This window comes from Pagrus pagrus, assembly GCF_965226575.1.
Source record: "Pagrus pagrus genome assembly, chromosome: 11".
Classification (NCBI taxonomy): Eukaryota; Metazoa; Chordata; class Actinopteri; order Spariformes; family Sparidae; genus Pagrus; species Pagrus pagrus.
Window position 1 is genome coordinate 12605940 of NC_140195.1, and position 24607 is coordinate 12630546.

Genomic DNA, 24607 nt, shown 5'->3' on the forward strand with positions numbered 1-24607 from the left:
TGGCGGTCTCGTAGTTAGAGTGCGGCCTCTTTTTCTTATGATTGCCGTCTTTGGTCTGATTTTCTTATTAAGGTTGGTCTTGGGTTTCTATGCGTGAAGTGGAGCGGATGCTGATGCCAAGGAATCATTGCTACCAAAAGACTCTCACTGTTACATTGATGTCCTGGAAACACGTCGGGACACTGATCAAATGATAAATCATCACTAACAAAAGCACCTACATGACTCACATCTTACAAGCACACACTCACACACACGCATTTACTTCGGGTAGTCTTTGGTGATGAATGGATGAGTGAGGACTTCACAGGGAGTGATCTTCTCATCTGCATCAATTGTCAGCATGGCCTTCAGGAGCTCGATACACTGCTCTCGCTCCACAGATTCAGCTTTGTTCTCTTCCTCCTCACGCATCGAGCTGCAGAAACAACAGTCAAATCCACCATCAGTCAAGTCGTCCTCATGATAATGAAAAGACAATCAATCATAGTGACAATGAAAGTTACTTCATACTTACTTTTGTTGTTGAAGTTTCAGGGGGGGTCTCTCCTTGTGCCTTCAGAAAATGGACGGATCACTTCTAAGATATATATGTAAAATTGACGGTACCCAGTCATTTAGAACTGTTCGTTGATGTTGAATATTGACACTGAAGCATGTACTTTGAGGTACATTCAGCAAAAATATTCATTCATTAATTATTTTTAACAGTTTACACCAGTTATTAAAATGCTGTTGGATGTTGTTGGATGATAAAAAGTAAATAATGTAGCACTGTTATGTGTGGTTATCAATTTTTCATGGGCCAATGCTGTGGCTTTAGACCCCCCTACTGGTTGTACATTCTTATTGCAAAAATCCTTTCACCAAACAAATGACAAGTGCTTCACACACAATATTTAAAGCACTTGTCTCATTATGCATTCAAAGTGAGCTGAACACACATTGATGTCCATTCAGTATGGGCAGGTTAATGGCTCCAATGAAACGTTATATTATGTAATTACTGTTTAGACATGGCAGCTAATTGAATTTTTCTATTGATGTTCAGATTACAAAATGTGTTTTCCTCCAAAGTGGCGAAGCATGCATCACCGTCTACTCACCTTACACCGACATGCTCTGTCCTGAGATACAGTGTGGAGCCACTTCCAGCATTAATTAAATCTCTGCTACTGACTTGGACACTGGCATAATATCTCCCTTCAATTTAACACTGTCACCACCTCATCAATGCGCCTAATGAGGTCCCATGAGATGTTTCAAGGGTATGTCATTCTGGTGTCCCTCAGGGTTGGACGCGAGAGCTTTTCCTGTAGGTTACAGGATATCTTCCCCAGCATGACGACACATTAACCTTTTTATGTATTCCAGTCACGCGGACAGCTGCTATGGCGCCCTGTCTCAGTCTGACACATAATAATATCCCACTTTAAAATCTATAGACTAATTAGCACATGCTGCTTATGTAGTGGATAGAGGGTTGTCCATTGGTGTCCAACATTATCACTGCAACTCACATTGAAATATGGAAGCGTTCAGCAAGATCATAGATATTAAAGATTCGTGTGGTGATAAAGTGGCATGTGGGTGACACTGATGTGAGACTTGTGTACAATTTTATCCGAGTAAGAGACATATTGTTTAAAAGGTGTAGGTAGATGATGACTGAATTTTCATTTTAGAGTGATCTTTTCCTTTCAAGAAAAATCAGATACAACATGGAAATGTACGATTTCAATATTTTATTATAGATTTTTCTATAATTCTGCAGTGCTCATAGAGCTCATATAAAAGCCTTTATTCCACAAACAGCACGTAAACATTTGATAGATAAATAATAAAAAAAATACATAAACATTCACAAGACATTATTCCCAGTTACCCACACATTCATTGGTGCCCCTCTTCATTAGAAATCCAATGTGAAAATCACTAAAGCAACATTTCAAGTTTAAGCACAATACCGTGGCAAGATAATGAAATTAAACACACAAGTTAATTTAGGGAAACCAAACATGAACCATACTTGGAAAGGAAAACAATTTCCAATTTTCTGGAGCACAATTCTCCTGTAAGCTAAGCTTAAAATTATTAGTTTTCCCCAACACGTTTCAATAGTTTTAAACTCTACTACATATCTCATTGTTGCCTTGATGCTGGATGGTATAGCGGTAGCTCATGTGTCACTTCTGGTATTTTTATCTTCATTACATATGTATGAATATATGTGTTAACTCAGAATCCTTAATGCATACTAATGTGGGGGCCCAGAGGTAATTAAATATAGTTCAACAGGAAGCTTCTTTTCAAAGCAGCCACCTGTGGCTCATTACAAATTCCACTTTAAATATAGAGCCCTTAGTGGCATTATGTTGCATCCTTCCCCTGACATAAAGTAAAAGCTCCCAGCAGAGCTTAAAGCAGCTGGTGCCACATAGAAACGAATACAAAGTCAAGAGAAAAGTGAAAAGGTGCACTAGTATTGCTTGACATTTAAGAATTCCCTCTCAGGTTCCCTGCCATCTTCCCTTTCAGACGTAAACCTTTATAAAGAAAAACACCTGGGAAAAGATGAACTGGATTGACAACGTTTCTTTAGCAAGTAACAATATGGCATTCATATGAGGAACATCATCTTCACAGGCTCTTATTCTGCTTCATCAGTGTAAAGTTTTCCACTACAAGTGGATCTGACACATTCCAGCCCACTTTGTGAACTAAATATGCACTGTGGGCCCTGACTGAGGCTCTTCTGTCACATGACGTTGGAGGCAGGTGAACAAACGAGACGTGCATGTGACTGACACTGAAAAGAGTGCTTGTCTTCACACACATACACACACCCTCAGCCCAGGACACACAATGTCCTTTCATTGTTTTCGTGTGAACTGAAAGTGTTTGTTCAGTTCACAGAAGTTCTGCTTCATCCTCCTCATCCTCAGAGCCTGAGGGCCCCTGGCGAACTTCTTCATACCACTTGTTGGTCAGGGTCTTCATCTGGATCCGGCCATGTAACAGGTCCTGCAAGGCACAGACAAGAGCGCATCAAACACATGCAAGAACGAATGAACACAGAAATTCAGGCCAAGTGAAGACAATACATTTTCACCCGTTGCCAAATTGCACAATTTTAAACTGTTTATGACCTGTGCAGCAGCAATTCAGGCAGAAATGACTGTAAATCAAAATAACAAAGGTTGCTACAAAAGAAAGTGATATTAAACTAACTACCAAACGGCAGTTTACAGTAGTTTCCATTTCACAATCACCATTTTACACATGAATTTTTGAAGGCAGCAATGGGAAATGAAGAGAGGTGGGGGATATTTATTTACTTTCAACACTGCAAGACTGTAAAAGTAATTGACACGTGTTTCCACTAAAGACTCACAGCAGGCGATAGCCACACTAGCTGCTCCCCTTATGCCTTGGCCACACTACACAACTTTCTGTCTTGTAACCAGAAATTTTGCAGTTGTTGTGGTTTTCACCCTATATGACAGGGTCCGCAACAGGGTCACACATCGCAAGACCACACACGTAAGGCAGCAGAAGTTGTTTGTGTTCTGATTTGCAGCGACAAAATGAGGGAGAAAAACAAAATAATATTGGTGAGTGAATGGATTGGGATGCGCGGGCTGGAAGGATTATTGTTGCAATGAAAACGTACAACGCCGTTCTCATGCAGTGGCTCAGTAACATCAGCAAGGTTACAGATACCATACAGCTTGAGTGTATATATTCTGATGTTATCATTGTGCCTGCTCCATTCAAACAGATGCACAATAAGACTGGGTTCAGGGAGGCTCAGAAAGGAGAGATCTGCTAGGTATTCAGCAGGTGTCTGCAGCACATCAGCGAACTGTTGGCGACCTCCTGGATCATCTCTTAGAGCAGTTCACATGTGGCAATCGTCGTTCACGGGAGCGCCTGCCTCTGATCTGGAGCTTTGTGTAGGCGATCTCAAAAACCGTCTGCGAGCAGGCAACCCTGTAGCATGAACTTAGCTTAAGCTTTGTCTTCTGCAGCTCTCTCAGTACTTTTTGTAAACTCTACCTGGAGTTTGGTTTCACTTCATTCACTCTATTTGTATGTTTAGATGTCAGCCATATTTTACAATTTATTGACCATAATGGAGCCATATTTTGTTTATTCACTGCTGATGCCAACCGAACTTTTCCAGCTGTTGCTGCTGCACATTAAAAACTTTCCACTAGTGAACCAGCAGGATGGTTTTATTATGAAAAGCAGTCTGATCAACAACATGTAGGCATAATCTGTGCTATTTAGTCAGCAGATCAGTTTTTAATATTACAGAGAGGAATCATGCAAACACGAACAGCCACAGTGATCAGAAAAAAGACTGCACACGATAGTCTACTACTTTAGTTTGTCACCAGCACACCAACCAGTCATCAGGTTAATAACTTAATGGGAGTTTGCGGCCACTCACGGTATGGCCCTGACTGACAATTGCACTCTTCCTCAAATTGGTTGTTAAAGCGTGGTTGTTGTATCATGAGACAGCAGAGGATTAGTGTCTTTTGCATTCTCTCTCTTACCTCTTGGGTGAGCCTGCGAGTGAAGAAGGGGTTAAGGTATTTTGCATCAAGCCACATAAAGCCCTTCAGATCTTGTCTCTGGTAGATGTGAGCCTCGTACTCCTCCTCTGTCAGTTCTGATAGGTGCTCCGACTCAATGGTGTTACCCTTGGGAGAAAAGGGGAGGAAAGAGAGGGGGAGTCAGATAAATAGACAGAAAAAAGAATGAAAGAAGAAGGGGGGCAACAAATGAAGCAGAGGTGAAAGAGATGGAGGTAATGGAGTAGAGATCACGTGCAGAAGGACCAGAGATGAAGGAGGAAAGAGCAGAGGGACCAAAGAGAGGGAATTACATCAAAGAGGGCCTGAGACATGTAAGGAGAAATTGTAGAGAGTTGAAAGATCTGGTTTTCTGGTACCCCAGGGTGTAACACTAAGCTCTGGAAGACATCAAACATGCAAACACTGTACACACAAGTCATGCAAACACACCACCACACGCCGCAAGTGACCTCAATGGTAGCATGTACTTCAAAAGAATGACCCACTATCTAGAGTTGGAGCTAATGGAGTCAACTGAAATATTAATGACAATAGCTTGTATTCTGGTGTTTCTGGGAAACTGTGTTAATACCAGTTGTTAGGGTTTGTTTGTGCTAGTCCAAGTTCTGTTGTTTCTCAGTGTGTATCTCTGTGATTAGAGTGATTTGCTCCCCGCTGATTCAGTGTCCTTCACACAAACCACAATCCACCCTCTGATGTTTTTTTTCCTCTGAAGAGAACAGGAAGAGGCTGATGGCAGATGAGAGAACGGCACAGCTACTATCAACGCAGACAACAAACTGTCTCTTTCTGCGTGCCTGTGTGTGTGTGTGTGTGTGTTTGTGTGTGTACATGCTGAAGTGTTTCATCCATTACCATTTTCTGTGTCTTGCTGAGATTGACGTCTTTCTTGTTCTTACGTCGTGACTGGCTTTCCTCAATGTCCATGATGCGGATGAGTGGCATGGTCCCGCCCCCCATGAGAAGGATGGTAAAGAGTACGATGATGATGGTGGTGGTGCCGATTAGCTGCCGCTTCTCAATGGGCTCCAGGCCCAGATGGAGACTCAATGCGTAGGGGATGGCACCTCGCAAACCTACCAGACAGAAATAGAAACAGGAACAGTTACGCATACTTGCAGAGTTCATACACCTTTATCTTGTCATATTCAAGCATTTTTCAAGCATGGTACTTTTTAAAGCTTTTCAACCACTTTAGGACAGTATTTTGGTATTAAAAACTCACATTTCCAATTAAAGTAAGTATCCTGTACAGTATTCTGGCATTTTTTAGGGCAGCCCCCTAAAACTTGATGATTTGAATGATCAGTCATTTAGTTCCAGACATGACGTTCAACTTGCCGTTTGTCATTTGAGTCATTACACTATTTATTGACTGCGTCATTGTAGACGGCAATTCAAGCATTCTGAAGAATTTCCATTACTGTTCAACCCTGTTAACTTGAAAAGAACATGTTTGTTCTGTCAATGTCAAATACACTGTGATACTCTTTTACTACTACTATTTTATGCCTGTTTATAATAATTCTATATTATTATATAATAGCTATATTAAATTAAACAATATGTTTATATAGGTAGAGTTGCAAATAATGATATTTTCATTGTTGTGAAAAGGAGCAGTTTTTGATACTTTGTTTTTGAGAAGCTGGAAAATATGACAACGTGGCCTGAAAAATGAAAAAAAAAAGATGATTATCAAATAATCCTTTCCATCTACTTCAGCAATTAATCAACCACCTGTTTCACATCTCGTTGTTCCTACTTTCATTTGCACCCAAAGACACCCACACAATGTTCGGGCAATCATCAAAGACCGCTACCAAAAACAGCACACAGCCTGTCATTCTTGTTTCACAACAGACAAAACGTTCACTGTATCATCTCACCACTAAACCACATGATGAACATCATTTTGGGTGTGATCTTGTGGTCTCTGAAGAAGTTCAGAAGGAATGACAGAGGGAAGATGTTCACGGCTCGGCCGAGAAGAACCAGGACCTATGGACAGAACAACAGCTGTCACACTGAAATTTATAGGAATGAACAGAGAAACAAATACTTTGATAAAATCAACATCTACATTGATATAACATTTAAAAGGATGCAAAAGCACTTACTATGCACCAGATGACGAAGGATATTTCAAAGTTATGAGGGAAGCTGAAGATGGAGAGACCAAGGAAGGCAAACACACATGTCTCTGGAGAGAAAAATGGAAAAATAGTGTTGAGGACTTTACATGTTAAAATGAAAAAAACTGGGGAATTGAGGGGGAAAAGAGGGAATTCACTGACCACACATGAAGGCTACTGTACGCAGTGTCTGCTGCATGAGTATCTGTGTAACGGGTGACAAGTTGTGATGGGTGTAGTGAGACATCACGATTCCGGCAAACAGGATGGACATGATTCCTGTAGGTGCAGAGAAAGCATGGCTTTGAAAAACAAAGGCCTAAAAAGTCCAAAACATAAATGTGCCTGTTTTTATGTGTGCACCCACCGGACAGTTTGAGGCCTTCAGCCAGGCCATAGGGGAGGTACGCAAAGATTATCATCATACCAAACTCCAGTGAAGGAGTCTTCCTCAGATCAAAGTGTTTCAGAAACTAATCAGTGAGTTAGGGAATTTAAATATGATGAAAGACACACACAAGAACACACACACACACACACACACACACACACACGCGCACACACACACACACACACACACACACACACACACACGGGAGATCAAGTTTCTCTCACACACAATGAGTTTGGATACAAGAGCCGAGATGAGTCCAGTGAGGGTTCCCAGGGCCGCAGAGCCGAAAAACATTTCTAGGAAGTAACCCAGCGCTTGCACAAAAGTCTCCCAGCCAGTTACCATGGAGTTGTCTGAGCGGGAAAAGAAACCCTCCGCTGTGCTGAAAGACAAAAGAAAAAAATGACAAATGAGGCCACATTAGTGCCGTTACACTCTGTTGTAATACCGTTATCTTACCCCAGAGGGCAGAGAAACTCCACCAACCAATCCTACAAACTCACAAAGGTGTGTCTGTGTGTGCGTGTGTGTGTTGGTGTGCTGATTAGAGTGTATGCAGCGTTTGTAATCCTGCCATCAAAATCCCGTTTACTAAACAAAGTTCAGCTGTATTGTTTAACCCCAATGACTTGACATAATATAATTTGAAGGGATTTACTGTGAAATTGTGCCACACAGACTATATTTGGATACTATTGGAGCCTAAGTTTGTTTTTTATGTCATATGTACATTTAATTTTGATATTAAATAGTAGCAGGATTTTAAAACACTAGAGCCATTAGTAAAGCAACTGTAATCTATAATGACACATTGATGCTGAAGCATTAAATCTATAACATCTGTGATGGGTTTCTTAGCAAATAAAGCTGTCAGGAGTGAGTTTCCACATTCTCCCACTTCAGTTATTGTTCAGACTTTAACTTAGTTGGGTGAAATTGATTTATCATCACATTTGCATGCAAAACAAAAAATGCTTTTGGATAATTTATAGTTATTGATTAAGTAGGAACACAAACAATCATTTTTTTCTTGTGTAATTTAAATCCTTTTTACAATAACAGTTATCCAGACAAAGAGCCAGACAACACCGTGTAATTAATAATCTGATTGTAATGCTTATTAACAAGCTCCCAAGCAGAGGCATTAGTTGCGTGGCTGTTATAAACGACTGGGCCGAACTGTAAAGTAGCTTTCTAAGAAAGCCAGTCTGTGAGGTGCTAACAACAAGCAAACTGCCAGGGCTGTTCAGCCTATCTATTATTCATGCGTTCATTTACTCTACGGGGGCATGCAGACACTTGAGATCACTTTGCACATTTAGCTGGTTGTGAGTAGGAGAGATAAGGCAGCAATAAAGCAAGTACAGAGACAGCAGATAGGATGACAGTGATGCATGCAAACAAGGGAATCCTGCCAACTGTCTGTTTCAGTCAAACTAGTCTGTCAAGATTCCGTCAGGGAGTTTGAGAGTGTGGCCACCAGTTTGTTGACAGAGGAAAATCTTCATTAACAACTCTTAAGAAGTGAAATAAACTGTCCCTTTTGGGACACATTTACTGAAGCTCTTCTGTCCTCACTACTGGGAGGAAATGTTGCTACACAGATACTGCAAAAATGTTCCAACAACAACTCTCATCTATTAATGGCATGAATGTTCAAAACGTTCAACAGATGACCATTTCTAGTCCAAGCTTGTGGACCTAACATTTAGCAGATTGTGACGAATATGTTCCCACATCCTCTGCAATTGAAACCATGTCTTTGCCACAAAAACGATGACAGGGGCGATAAAATAGGTCACTGGTTCTTTTCTCCCCCTCATTTCCTGTAATCTGCAAAGGCAGGAGGTGGGTTTAAAGGTTGGAGGGTGTCTTTCTACAACTCAGCTTACATTTACAATATTGAAATCCTGAGGAGAAGCCCATCAACAGGTGATAAAATAAAAATAAAAAATACTAAAAATACTTAAAAACCACTGCCATATGTCCCCTTTGTGATGTTTAAAAATATATTTTGCCTACAAGTAATTTTGTTAGGAAAGTTTTGAAGTACAGACAGGTAAACTGAATGGCAAATTCTATGGGTGTATATAATAGAGCTAAAAGAGCTTAACGGAGCTAACAAATGTAAGAACATGTCTTGGAGAGTGTGTTTCTGTGTGTGCAACATTTGGACAGTAGTGGTTGCTGTACATAACTTTAATATTTGCAGACTTTCTACATATTGTCCTCAGTGTTCCTGTTGGTGAAACGCTGTGTAAACATCACGCATGGGCTAGTGTAAATGTACCAATGTGTGCGTTGGAGAATAAACAAGCTGTGAGGGAAAGGGAAGAGACTCTTACTTTGTGAGGACGATGGAGACAGCGTCGTTGAGGATGCTCTCACCGAAGACCAGCATGTTGAGGACCGGGTCCACGTTGAGAGCGTTGAAGATAGCGATGGTAGCTACAGGGTCCACAGCTGAGATCAGTGAGCCAAAGGCAAAGCTACAGCAAGGGAGTGAAAATGATAACAGTTGATTGGTAATCATGAGACACTTACAGGCATATTTATACTCAAAAGAAATTCAGAAACAAACACATACACATAGCAATGTCCTTTGTGTTTGTTAAAGTCTAAGACAGGAAATGCATCACAGACAAGAAAAGACATGCATTCCCTGAGGCAGCATGATCCTTTGAATCATTATTTTAATAAATGACATGAATCTTGGATAATATATAATATATAATACATAATCAAAATATAATTTGGTATGGTGTGGATGCAAATACTGTCAGGACAGGAGTGGTTTTCTTAAAAGAAAAATCAGTGTGGGTAGAAAAGGGTGGACAGATAAAACAAAATGTGAACAAAATTCTGGTAGAAATAAAAGATTAAAAAGCTATGTTTCTGGACTTTGCCTAGAAACTGGGATATTAAACATATCCCCCTTGGAAATGAAGCTGCAAAAGACTAGTTTGATAGCAACTCTCAATGCTGACTTTGCACCAGGAAGGATACACACTTGTGATAAATAACAACCCTTAGTTTCTCTTAAAAACAAATGGGTGTGGAGCAGCCAACTGCTTTTCTATCAGTCATCTCTGTTGGCTGAGATAATCCTTCTGTGTGTAACTGGCTTATAGAGTTTCTGTGGGCTTGGTTCTTTCAAACCTTAAAAGGTATACTACGAAACACCAATATCTAAATTTGTTGAATGAAAATCCAGGAAGTAGGAATGCAACCAATATACTAACTATTGGTTAATACCAACACTCACCTATCAGTCATGGACATTTTATAGATCACATCGGCCTGGGAAAAAAAACACGACATACCAGTTTAAAAGTTTCAACGAGATGATCTGATCATGTCAACATCCAGACAGCAGGAAATGTTTTCAACAGTGAGGAGATAGTAATGAATACCTACAAATTCACACCTTCTAAACAGTTAAACGTTTTGTCTAAACAGGCACTGAATTGGTGATGGATACCCCTACGGTCCTCACCTGGCCGAGGAAATAGATACCTCCTCCGACTATGAAGGCAGAGATAGCTGTACCGATCACAGCAAAGAGTGTAATGGAGCCAATGTTCTGGAAGAAGTTACCCTGAACATACATGGACACACAGCTTAAGTATTCATGGGTTTAGCAGCATGACATTTGAAGTTACATAGTGTTACACAACATGTAGCCAGCATTAGTGAAAAGTAGGACATAGTACAGGTACAGAGAATACAGTCATATTTTCACTGTGAGTAACGGAGCAGAATGTGTTTGAACAAGAAAACATATTATTTAATGTTTATGAGCCACTTTTTTTTTTCATAATTCATTTTAAATTTCAGTTATGATGATAAATGACGATAGAGTATATATCATGTCATGTTTTCGTTAACTTTGAAGCCTTTTTTATCTACAGAGGAAGTAGGTACTCTTCTACGGAGTCTGCATGTTGCACCACCATGTTTCCACAGCAATAAAAAAACAAAAAAAAACAATGGTACTGTAGAGGGCTTTGACATTTTTTTAGCACCACCACCACCGCAGGGGAAGGTGTGGGTGAAGGATTTTTAGTTGTTTGCACTAAATCTAACAGATTAGACCTTTTTAATACATTTTATTACATTATTATTTTCTATTTCTTTTGGTGACTTTACCTTTGCCTATGATTCTTTTTCTGCACATCTAGACAAATCATTGGGCATGAACAATATATAATGTTATGTTTAAATGCATTTGCTGGTTTGCGTTAGGTACATCACATTCATAAAATGCCAAGCCTCATTTTTCAACTTGACTGTCCTGAGTAGTGTAAATTTAGCTTCACGCACACACTGTGGCATACCTTATGTAAAGAGTATCCAGATTCGAAGATGATGGGCGGCAGCAGCAAAAGGAAGAACATGTTGGGTCTGAACATTTCTTCCTCCTTTTAGGAAAGGAGAGAGACAATGTTAATTACAGCGTGTCAAAAAGCAGCAGTGGTCAGGTTACAGAATAAGGATATCCCTGATTATCAGCTTGGCCAATCAGGGCTGATATTCAGCACTCTTCTGATTATCAGTATCTGCGATTTTTATGCCCGATTGCTGATAAATTTCTTAGTCACTACTCTGTGGTCTCACAAAATGTCCCGCCCACAACCCATTTGATTGGTTAGATGTCCCAAGTAATAGCTGATCAAAAGTAAATCATCCTCCGAATCCGCAAAGTAACTAATGAGTAAGTCATTAAACTAAGGGAGTGGAGTGGAAATATATACTAACAGAAAATACTCAAGTACCTCAAAATTGTACTTAAGGAAATTGTACTGGTTACTCAGAATTTGGACTCTTAGATTTTCATTTTACTGCAAATGTATTTTGGTTCCAAATATCAATTACCACACTCCTTCATTATTAATAATGAAAAATCATATAAGTCGATCCCTTTTACAGGAAACTGATGGCTTGGAGTTGCATGCTGGCTAAAAGTAACAAATTACAGTGAGAAAGGGTTAAGGCCAGTTCCAACTAGCTTGAGCTAAGCATTCAGAAATTCAGATTAAGTAAATTACAAAGTACAGTGAAGAGGAAACACCTTTAAATGAACAAAGTACCTTTTCAAAGAATTGGTTATTGGACTGTGATGATACACATTCTGCCTTGTTTCGTCATATTGATTGCGCCATATTGACTGTAATCCAAACACAATAATCTTAATGCTAGTCAGTACCGTCATATATGACCAAACGATAAAGCATGTGCTTGTGGTTATTCCTCAGCAAAAAATATCTTTGATTCATCTGACTATTTAAGGTCAGTTCAGGGATGATCAGATGACTTAACACTTAGTCACAAAGACGGGAAACAGTAACAAGGAAGGCCATGCATGCACGCCCTTTTTTGACAAGACAGATTTTGTCACACACATACACACACGCACAGATACAGTACACGTCAGGTGCTCAACAGGGGGAATGCCTGCCTTCCAGCATATTCATGCACCCAAACACTACTACTGACATCCTCTTTCTTTTGCACATGCCGGGAAAGGACACATGACTTACCCACATATGCCGTTTTATCTCTGACTCATTCATTCGCTTGCTCTCTCTCACACACATGCACACAGACACACAAACACACACACAGGATCCCAGTGACCTTCCTTAGCTCTCTGATTATTTCAGCGATATAATGAAATCATTGTTGCTTCTCAGCTAAATGGGCCAGCCTCCCAGATCAGGCGTAGGCATCATGTGCCCATGCATTACGCTCTGGCTGCCAATGTGTCTGTGCATGATGCACCATGTGTTCTTGTGTAAGCCAGAGTGTGTGTGTGTGTGTGTGTGTGTGTGTGTGTGTGTGTGTGTGTGTGTGTGTGTGTTCTGTACATAATGTATGTAACTAATGTTAAAGTCAATATACGGTATGCATTAGTGAATGTTAAGAGGGAAGATCTATTTCTGGGCGCTGCTTCACACTGCAGTTGTGTCTGTCAGAAAGGTGGAAGAGAGCAGAACCATATTTACCCCATCCATTCAACAATCTCTCTCATTGTATTGTGGCAGCCAGTTTTGACATCTGCTCGAGTCTGACTCAACCCCCAAAACCCCACAAGCAGATGGACAGGAAGAGAGAATTACTTCAACATTTGATGTGCATTTCCTAAAAAGTCTCTCTTTATTTTTCTAACAACTGCAGAGATTTGAGTTGTTAAAGGTTGATAGGTGAGCCAAATGAAAGCATGATTTAACACAGTTTTAATCTACCAATCACATTTGACATACAGTGCCAAAATGTGAATACACAGTGTGACTGGTGAAATTAACTCATCAAAAATGATGGTGCTGGCAATACATTAAAAACACATGATGACATGACTAGTTTTATAATCTTCTGATTTTTTTTTTTTATATATTTGTTCCCATCTAACCAATTATTCAGAGCTAAGATCCAAAGGAGCATGAGGTGATTGGTGAATGAGATGAGACATTAGCACAGTTTAATTAAAGACCGAACACTGGCTGTCAAGATTCTCACTCTGCTGCTAATTCAAACCTAGACAATTCTGGCTTGAAGCTGGCTACAAACAGGTCATTCCCAGTGGAAAACCTACACGGGATGTATGCTGGACTAAAAGGCTATGCTCCTGCTCACTTTGTCTTATAATGGATTCAAATTTCAGGAAAAGTAGGCCAACAAGGAGTGCTTCCAGGTTACTACTACTACTCTTGACATTTATCTCTGGCAGAACTCGCCCCTTCAAGGAGGGAGAAAGGTCAAGAATGAATATTAACACACTGGACAGAAGAAGGTATGCCATGCATGCACTGCAGTCTGACATCTACAGCTGTAACTGCATGCATTCATGCATGCACATGTTTCATTGCCATACACAAGAATGTCTACTGGAGTGGCTGTACAAGACACAGACTTTGCATACACACATCCACACAAATACAAATAAGGAGATGTCAGCAAGGTGATACTTTGCATTATTTATTGATGTGAGACTGAAATTTTTTTATATTACAATAATCTGACAGTTGCGTTCTTCGATTGACTGAAAAACTGTCTACCTCAATTTTGCACAGCCTGATGTCTTCAAAAAGTACAAACCTTGAAGATATTCAATTCACAATAATAAAAGCGGCAAATGATTGGCATTTTCTGCTTGATAAATGGTTCAAATGATTAATTATTAATTTACTGTTAAGTGACTAATCGATTAAGCACTAAGTTTTAGGTCAGAATGCACCAGATTGACATCACCCTAGAACCATGAGGAGAAGGAGAAGGGTTGAGAGATTTCAGAAACACTCGTATTGATTGCAGAGAAATATAAGTCTTACGAGAAATAAAGATGAAGTGGATAAAAAACCAGAGAGAAGAGGATGAGCATACTCTAGGGAAGTGCTGAGACAGAACTTGAACTAAATGAGAAAAGATGAATGGCAAAGATGAAGGGAGCTCAGTTAAAAGAGGGTCGAGAGATAACAGGAAAATATGAGCAGGAACGATGGAGAGACCTTCGTATGGAGCACTGGCTCCCTGGAGGCTTGGCTTTGACACACAGTGACATCACCACATGGGAAAAAGGCCCCTGAAACCACAATTAAAACTGCTCTCCCTGTGTCGCTCTCTCTCTCCCTCTCTCTGTGGCTTGGGAGAGATCTATTAAAAGTATGTGCTGCCCTTTGGGGCTTAAAACACACTGAAGCCACTGAGGAAAATGATAATACAGATAATACAGTACAGGCTAGAACGCCAAAACTGAGAGAAAACTATATTATTATCTGAAGTACACAGTAGATGCAAATATATTCACCTATGCATTTCTCTCTGTGCTCTGCCTGAGAGACAAATAGCTGCTAGCGTGCTACTCCTTAACAGCACGCTATTTCTTCTCCAATCTGTGTCAGAGCACAGGGGAGAGATGGGCAGATGAGAGAAAGCAGTGAACAGTACCAGAAAAGCACATAGGGGAAACGCTCTTCATATGCTGGATTGTTGGGTTAGGACTGGAGATAGAGGGGTTGGTAGCAAAGAGCAAAGAAAGCAGATTGCTGGTGAAAGGCCAGGGTAAAGCCAGTGATGACAGGATGCCACTGCCTTGGGGGTTCGTACACCCTTGGTGGTTTGTGGGGCAGGCTTAGAGGCTTGCTAGATAGCCAAGTGGGCCAGCTTTAGAAACACGCTAGTTGGAGGTGATGATGGCAGCCTTAAAGGTAGCTGCAAGCATGAGGCAAATCCAGTTTAAACCTGCTAAATGAGCTATGGATAGTGGGAAAAAAAAGACAGATGCCTTCAGTTGACTGTGATGGTAAAGGATGGCCCTGTGCATATATGTGTATATATGTACATATATATATGTATATATATATATATATATGCACAGAGATGCAGTTGAGAAAGTGACACTGACAGAATTGCAGTTTTGCCACTGGCCATGTTACTCACTGCACAGGTTACAGGGTGCATCCTGCTCTGAGGGGATCTCTCAAAAACAAATAGGTCAGACATAATGGATTTGCATCATGGTCTGGGTCTTCTGAAGTCTTCAGCAACCTATAAGCCCAGTAGCATATACATGCTACTGCAAAAAACCTGCCGCATATCACATTGTTTACTTTATTCCACTCTAATATATAACGATTCGATAGTGTTCCGATACCACTAACAGAATCTGAAATACCTCATATACTTCCCTAAAATGCTGGAAAAGATACTGGTGGGTACAAAAGTCTACGCACCAATCCAATCCAATACCACATAATGCATTTATTAGAAAAGGGACTCTGCTACTTCCCAGCAGTGTCCTGTACACATGCATGCAATTTAACAGATTTTTTTCTAGCACAAGTAGCCAATATCCACAAACGGCAAGCATCTTGTGTCTAACTTCAAGTGACAATATATACATATTTATAGATTTGTCAACGTATCAGATCGATACTTGTTATTGGCTGATTCAGGTATCTGAATTAGTATCGAGAATCGGCACAGCTTCTTTTTCAGCTTTTTGAGTTTATTGTTGACCTGTTCGGTGCCTCTGTGGTACCAAGCTGTAACCATCTATGTATCTATTTGATTAGGCAGAGTAGACGCTACACAAACTCTTTTTTTGTTTTGTTTTTTAATGGTCAGAAAGTTTTTGTCGGTTCCCATTCCCTGATGGAAGTAGTTTTGTGGTCTAGACCAGCAAGGTGCCAATCTCAAACCAGTTTTCCTGGCCGAGATCCAGTTCTGTGGCTGTCGAAACACAAAGAACTGGTTCGAGACCAACTCCGAACAGGCCCTCCAACTTCCTTGATGGACAACCCCTAAAAGAGATAACAGTCTAGAGATTCACAGGACAGGGGTATAGGGGGGTAGAGGGGCTCCCGGTGCTCTGGTTACTGGTGCCGATGACTCAGCAACACCCTGGGGCCCCCGGGCTAAAAAACAATGGGCCCCAGTGTGCAAGAAACATTGACACAACCTGTCCTTTTTTCACTCCACCCCCACTCACTCTGCATCTCTCTCTCTACCTCCCTCGTTCATTCGTTCTCTCACTCACTGGCAGAGAACAAGGAATGTTAATTAAAGGCTGTGAGAACCAGGAGGAAAAGAAGGAGGGCTCATAGGGACACAATGGGAATGATAGCAGGCAAAGAATTGTGTGCATCACTATGAAAAGGTAACAGAGTAGCGATCGAGAGATGAGATTTGACAAAAGCAGTGGCCAGGAAATGAGTGACTGAGCAGAAAGGCAGGCGCAGAACGAAAGATGAAAAACTGCAGCACAAGGACGACAGATGTTTATTGGGTTGGGGTGGGTGGGGGGTTCCCGGCATATTTGCTGTGGGATACATTGCATCATAGCAGAACTAGGAAAAGTGGTTATATACTATAAGCTTAGGACATTATGTTTTCAATCAGGCAATGGTTCAGCAATGCTGACGTTTGTCGCTGCCCTCAAAATTACAGTTAATTTGAGGAATGCAGTGGGTGTAGCTCTTTTGTTTATATACTGGAAGCAATTTTGTTACTGTAATTCAATTGCATGAAATGAAATATCTACATGGAACAAACCTGTGTAAAAATGTTAATGCATCGCATATGTGTTTGTGTATTTTACTGATGTGTGTGGTGTATCGAGGAATGTGGTTGTTTTTGCTTCATGCTGAACAAATCCAAACTAGACTAAGCACCATTAAATGCCAATTGTGTAGAGAAACAACAATCAGTCGATTGAGTGATCAAAAGAAAATTTATCGGCAACTATTTGAATAGCAGATTAAACATTTCAGCCGTTTGCATGTTCCAGCTTCATAACTGTAATGATCTGCTGAATTCATTATCATTCATGATAGTTAATGAAGAATCTTTGGGCTTCGAACTGTTGACAAAATAAGCAATTAGGAGATGCCACTTTGCAATGAGCATTTTTCAAATAGTTTTGACATTTTATATTCCAAAAAAAGTAATCAACTAATTGTGAAGATAATGAGCAGATTTATCAAAAATGTAAATAATCATTACTTGCAGACCTAGTTAATTGTGAACAAGAGTTGTGTCCAGTGCTGTGTGGACACAATGAGCTGTGCAGCAGGGTGTGAATAAAGAATCTAACTGTACCTTCCAGTTGGCCAGTTCCTGAAACTCGATGATCTTAATGAAGCCTCCCATTAGAATCCCTGGAAAGAGGGAGCAGTGGAAAAAAACAACACCACCGTTTAAATATTTTACAACTTCATATGAAAATTTCAATACAACCAGAATACAAATGGGTGCAAACCTGAGGCAAAGTGCTATATAAGTGGTTAAAACAACGACTGCCTGGCAAATGAAATGTCCACCATAGTTCAGGACTAAATTAGATAGGAAAAGTTTAAAAGGGCTATTGTCTTAGTTTGTCTTTGACACAGTCCCCCCGGGCCCTCAGCTTTCTTGTTACCCAGCCCAGCAGAACATTAATTAAAAGGGCCAGGAAAACACAAAGACGAGTAAAGGGCACAGAAAGAGAAGGAGATAAGAAGGAGGAAGAAATCAGTATGAGCATCAAAGCATCGTTTCAAAACCAGATTTTGGGCAAATGGAAAAGAGATCGTGATGAGAAAGACGCATAATGAGTAGATGGGAGACAGGAAGTGATGAGGAAGGAAAAGCGGTTCTTCCTGATTTGTAAGCAGAGTGTTATCTTTCCTCAGCAGAGTCCCCCGCTCCGAACACTGAGAGGAGCTCATATGCACTATGCAGGGCATGCAAGAGGAAAAGGCCTTCAGGGTCAAGGCAGATGTGTGTCACTGAGTTTGAGTGAGTGTAATTGCATAAACACGTAAACAGGGAGACAAAGGAGGGCATAACAGGAAGTGGAATTAACCTGAAGTGACCTCACACAAAGAAATAACAGAATGTCTGGGGAAAAAAATAATTTTTTTTTCTTTTGAAACCACAAAGCACTTTCCAAATCTCGCATATGGCTGCTAGTGATTCCACTAGCCGTTACTCATCTTACAAGACACATATTTGCCTTGAAAATGATTTTAGTACTGGGTCATTCCATGCCAACTCAGAACCAAGGAATTCATAACCTCCCCCCAGTTCATATCATGGATTTCCTTGATTTCCTTTTCACAGGATTTGGTTGAAATTTGTACTGAACTTTAAAAAAAATCCCAAGGATGATTTACAACATATATTCATTTAAATAACTGTTGAAGAGTGGTTACAATAAACAATTTAATAACAATAAATATTTTTTAACCAAATGAAGAATCTATCTCCACTGGATATCAGTTCAGAAAAGTTCAGATAAGTTTGAAATCGTGTAATAATATGTGTATTGATCTAAGGTATTAAGATTAGCATTTTGTCCAGGCACAGGGAGCAAGATGACATCTTCTAGTATGCAACAAACCATACCAATACAAGCAACAACTGTCAAATTTCCTGAATTCAATACAACAGTCTCAAAAGGTATCATAAAAAGATAGAAGTCAGACCTTTAATTCAACACAGTAGAAATATCTTCCTATGAAACAAAACCACTGAATGTAATCTTACAGCCAGTGAAAAGTACAAAACGACATTTTCAGAAACAATTAAATATATAAATATAACTATAAATATATCTTTTTTTAATACATCTAATCAATATGAGCACTTTCACATAAGAAGGTTTCAAATCATTTAAAAAAATCCTTCTTTGAAAACATCTTTCTGATGCGATATTTAGTAAGAACTGTGGCACCGATCTGGTTGTATTGTAGGACCGAGTAACTTCTAAATGTGATAGAACTACATTAATAATACACAGAATCAAAATTTGGTTACAAAAAAATGTGGGAGATTAACTTCTGAAAATGAAAGATTCTTTGTTCGGGTAAAAAACCCTTTTTGTTATTAATTTGATTGCTGTAAAAATTCTGCAACAATTATTTAAATGAATACATCTTGTTCTCCGTGTGCAGACAAAATATTAATAGACACATATGATTTCACAATTTCAATTTTGATTTTAAATCTCCCTGAACTTTTCCGAATTAATTTCTAGTGGCGATAGATTCTTCATTCAGGTAAGACAAAAAAGCAACAACTTTTTTAACGCAATCCAGTGAAAAACAAGCCATTGGTGAGTCTTAAAAAACACATACAAAGAATCGCAAAAATTATTCAATTTAGTTCGGAGGGCCTTAAAAAGTCATTGGAGTACAACTTTAGGATTTTGCAAGGCCCTGTGAATTTAATTGAAGGTTTGAACTATTTTTTTCCCCCCAAGAAAATCCATGACATGCACTGGAACGGCCTTGATAAGTTATGGAATTACCCTGTTGTAATCTTACAGAGCTTCACTGCTTTGAACCTGCTCGCTAATTCACTGCTGGACACACACAAACTGGCATTATGTTAGGAATTTTCTATGACACACAGACAAGGAAGAGAGAAAGAGGAAATTGTGAGAACAGGCATAAATTATTTATACATGCTCTAAAAAAGTAAAAGTAGAGTATTCTGGCAAACTTCCAAATCAGTCTCACAATTAATTTGTAGTACTCCAACTGTTACTGCCTTTAAAAAGGATTTCATCTAGAGCTCTTAAATACAGAAACATTAAACTTTCCTAGACGCAGCCTGTGCAGAGAAACATGTTACATAAGAAGAAGAACTCACCGAGGGACACGACAGCCACGCTCTCTGGAAGAAAATGCAGCTTGAACTTGAAAAGCAGGTGCACCAATATGATGCAGATACCTAGGGTGAGCAAAAAACACAGAATGAATATTCAGGACAAATACATCCATGTCCTGACCATCATGTCGCACAGACTCAGATCAGCCCAAAAATAACTGCATGTCATATAATGTTAAGATCTTTTCTCTGGCAGCTTTCCTCCACATCACCTGCAGTAGACAGGACAGAGATGTCAATGAAACCCATATAATTGACCTCTAACTTGATTTACTCTCATTCTAAATGGAGACTTGAATTCATATCATATTAGTCTGATAGTCTTAATGACAACAATATTTCATTCATAGGAGTTCAAATACACCTGCTTAACATGGGACAACAAAAGAAGTGGCTTGACATTTAAATTCATAGTTCTAAGACTGTAAAATAAAAGATAATTGCCCCCAATTAAAACATAAAATTAGCTTGTGAAAGTACTATGAGCCTTTTATCAGGTTTATCAATGCGCTGAATCTGTGTATACACAAATTAGTAAAATTATGGTGACAAACCCCGAGGCCGCAATGAAGTTAAGTAAACAGTGATTCATACATACAGCAAAAAAAAGCAGTGCAATAAATGAGATAATGATAAGACACAGTGTATGCAGCACCAAAGCCAGCAGAGGTTGGTTTATCAAAGCTGGACTGTTGAGTCATGAGGGAGATGTAAAATTCAGGCCTGATTAAAGCACACACACTTGTTGAGGGCTATATAATGTTAATACGGTTTCTTGGAAGTGCTATTTACCAACCTACTAATGTGTGGTTTCTGGATTGTACTCTGAGGTGACTTCACATTTACTGACCTCAGGCAAACCACTGATGGCTTTAGAAGAAAATGACTGCAACTCTGCATCCTTCCCTCAACCAATTAAAAATTTGTTAAATAGAAAGAGTTGGTTCAAGACAAAATAACACTTTTAAGTGTCTGCAAAGTCAATGAGTCTAACTGGTAACCATATGTATAATTTATGCCATTTCCTTGGTCTAAAACCCTTACAGTGGTGAGCATGTAACTTAACCTGTAGTAACCTAAAGTGCATAATGGCCACTTTGTGTCTGAAGAAGCACTTCGTGTACACATACTAATGTGTAACCACATCCTTTCCTTTATCCACTTCCTTCATCTGAAATCACCAGCCACACGCCCGATTTAATGAAACACTCAAGTGGCTATACATTCACCCTCCATTATTGGCTGCTTGAGGTCTAAGTTGTGTGCCTTGTATGAACACCATGATCAGGGATGTGTTTCCTTCTTCCTTCATATCTTATCTATCTCAGAATGACACCGGACAAGATTCCTCTCAGAAAACAATGTGCATAGGGGGTTTTTGCTGACTGTGACAGCAGACTACAACAGAAAATAAGACAGAGTCTGACAGATATTTAGAAATTCAACAACTACTTACCAATAACCAGCAGGCTGAAGAATATGGTCAACCCGCTGGACTGCTCTTCTTCTTGGGCCTTGACCCCTGTCTGCAAAGGCAAGATGGGCTTGGGGGTTGGGGGTGCCGGGGTCGTCGGCTTGACAGCAGGTGTTGGAGAGTGGAGGGTCTCATTGCTGTAGGTATCAGTGTCGTTGGACTTGCTGCAAGGACACAGTCAGGAGAAAAATCATGTTGGTGTGGGGCATACAATCAATGGATCAATCAGGTAGATGAGGCTATGGATTCAAAACACAACATAATCACAGAATTCACATCAAAACCTTGTTTTTAAATATAATATTATAATTGGAGAGCAGAGATAACCCTCCTAAAAAATACCATACCATTTTAACTTCAGCTTTTGTATTGTTTCATATTAGGTAATGCTGCTGAGAAACCACAGAAAAAAATCTACTCAAAACTTAAATACTTAAGTAAAAGTAAAGATATGTTGTTAAAATATGACTTTGTTAAGAGTGAGAGGCACTCATATGGATATTCCTTGATGGTTAATGTACTCAGGTAAGGTAAAGTACAAGTGAAAGTAAATTATACATACTTTATTATATAACCACTGTATACAACGGGTGGACCAATTACCATATCAGATAATCAGCATTTTTCTAATTATCAATCTCATTGTTTATTTTTATCCAATTGTCGATAAAATCTATTTATTTAAAAATAATCTACTTTTATTCGGCATCCAAAGGCATTAAGTAAATGTTGTGTGCTAAAAAGTACAACATTTGCCTCAAAAATGTAGTTAAGCAGCAGTACAAAGTAGCAGAAAATGGAATTACTCAAGTAAAGTACAAGTACCTCGAAATTGTAATTAAGTACTGTACTTGAGTGCTTATTAATGTAAATTTGAATTCAGAAATGTATCTGCTACATGAGTTGTTACTTAAGTCATATTTTGCTTATTTTAAAAAGGGGGCACTTTGTAGTTTTGGAGACGAAATTCAAACTCACAATATTAATGAGGTGATAATACAAACTCAGAAATATTTACATTTTCCATAACTGAATAAACAAGCTGTTCCTGGAGGAAAATCAGGTCCCCGGAACACTGCTTGAAACTAGAAAGGTGGCAGGGTCCGCCGCATATCAACAAAGAGAAACAGTATTAAACTGTGTCGTCCTTTAAGGTCAGTTTGTTTATTCAGTCATGAAAACAAAGACAGTTTGTTTATTAAGTTTGTTTAAGCTTAAAAAAAATCAGTCATGGTAGATCGCTCTCTTCTGATTAAAATGCCTCTCCCCCAAAAACTACATACTGCACTTTTAATGTGCTGAAAACACAAATCTTCAACAACTGTCAGGTGTGGGTAGGTTAACTTGACAACGTGTCTTTAAATGGATCCTGGGCTTGACAGCAAAACACTGAAAACCTGTTTAGAAGCCTGTGGAATTAAGCTATTGCTAGCTCCTTAGCCACATTGGGCTAGGTTAGGCCAAAGAAAGACCGCTTAAATCAATATTTGTTGGCTCAAACCTGACAGACAGCCCATCCTTCTGTTTCGTCTCTTCGTTTGTATCGACTGCATCTTCTGGTTTTATTAATGTTTGCTGGTTTTCAGCTGGAGTGTTACCCTGATGGTGCACATCCCCTCCGTCATCTCTCTCACGCAGGTCCAACGACTCTCCCCTCTCAACTCGCTCTGGTACGCACGGATACACGAATAACAGCAAAAGGGATAGCAGCACAACTTTATGGCTAACGCCTCTCATATTCAAAACAGTGACTTTAAACCCGAAATAAACGTTCTGTTACAAAAAAGACTGGAAGGTCCATGTCGACAGCTCCTTGTATCTGTTGACATAACGACTCCACTTCCTGGTAGAGGCTTTGTGGGTAATTGTAGTCTTTACGTTGCATGGGCGCCATGACAGAATGTCAAAGACACAAATGGACGCAGCTTGATGTAACTGCTGACAATAATATATGTTTTCCTGTCATAATTCACAAGATTCCACTTTCAAAGGTAAGAATATAACACATGTCAAGGGTTCACAGTAATTCCTGTTTACTCGATTTCCCATGAGCCAGTGTAATGTAGCGTCAGCCATTCGCCTGCTGCATCATGGATATTGTAGTTTTTATCGTAGCGTGCACTTGCTGTAAATTACCTGCAGATGTGGAAAACAGTGAAAGCAGACACAACCTTACATAACCACAGTTGAAACAAAAAAATACTCATACGTGAATAGAAGTAAAGATATTGTGTTAAAATATTACTTCATAAGTCACTCATGAATAGTACTTACATGAACTTAAGTATTAAAAGTAATTTTCTGACAATAAATGTACTGTAAAAATCAAAAAGTAAAAGTAACATTAAAGGTATATTTACACATATGTAGGCTTTATACCTCAGAATCAGTGTGGTTTTTATCTGATTGCTGATTAAATAAATTAACTTAAAAATGTGCTGCTTTGGCTCTGATGCAGCATGTAATCTGCAACAAGTAACTAAAGTTATCAAATGAATGTAAAGAGAAAAAAGTACAAAATCTTGAGTGGGGTGGAAGAATAGAGTAGAAGAAAATGAAAATGATCAAGTTAAGTACAAGTACATAAAAAATATGCAGTAAGCACAGTACAGCTGGATTATATCTTTCATAGTATGTTTTACCTCTTATAAGGGACAAGGTTTATTTGCAAGGTTTAAGAAAAGCAAGATAACTGTAGTCCCTTTCGGCAACTCTCAAATCATTAATCTATATAAATGGATGAATGAATAATAAGTTATTTGAAAAAAATACACTATGACGCTGGGTTCTCTGTTGTCTGGAACATATTGCTTTAAATTTCAGACACAATAGTAATATCAGGATTGTC

The 24607-nt window shown here is 39.3% G+C and overlaps 1 protein-coding gene across 1 annotated transcript; it reads right to left on the reverse strand.

Moving 5' to 3' along the window:
- Positions 1-1730: 1730 nt before the first annotated feature.
- On the reverse strand, positions 1731-23598 carry slc9a8 (solute carrier family 9 member 8). Its single transcript, XM_084366248.1, has 16 exons — positions 23261-23598; positions 21742-21923; positions 20268-20348; positions 17733-17791; positions 11474-11557; positions 10633-10734; positions 10402-10436; positions 9482-9625; positions 7377-7518; positions 7110-7215; positions 6905-7021; positions 6728-6810; positions 6497-6608; positions 5463-5683; positions 4566-4712; positions 1731-3024 (listed from the first exon to the last, which is right to left on the reverse strand). Exons 1-16 carry the CDS (start codon positions 23494-23496, stop codon positions 2911-2913), a joined length of 1965 nt encoding a protein of 654 aa, XP_084222374.1. The 5' UTR covers positions 23497-23598; the 3' UTR covers positions 1731-2910.
- Between the last annotated feature and the right edge of the window lie 1009 nt (positions 23599-24607).

Coding starts and splice junctions, on each gene's coding strand:
- slc9a8 (XM_084366248.1), bottom strand. CDS start 23,496: ATGAGAGGCGTTAGCCATAAAGTTGTGCTGCTATCCCTTTTGCTGTTA. Junction 21,924..23,260: donor AAGGATGGGCTGTCTGTCAG/GTTTGAGCCAAC, acceptor GTGTCCTTGCAG/CAAGTCCAACGACACTGATA. Junction 10,437..10,632: donor GTATCTATTTCCTCGGCCAG/GTGAGGACCGTA, acceptor TTTTTTTCCCAG/GCCGATGTGATCTATAAAAT.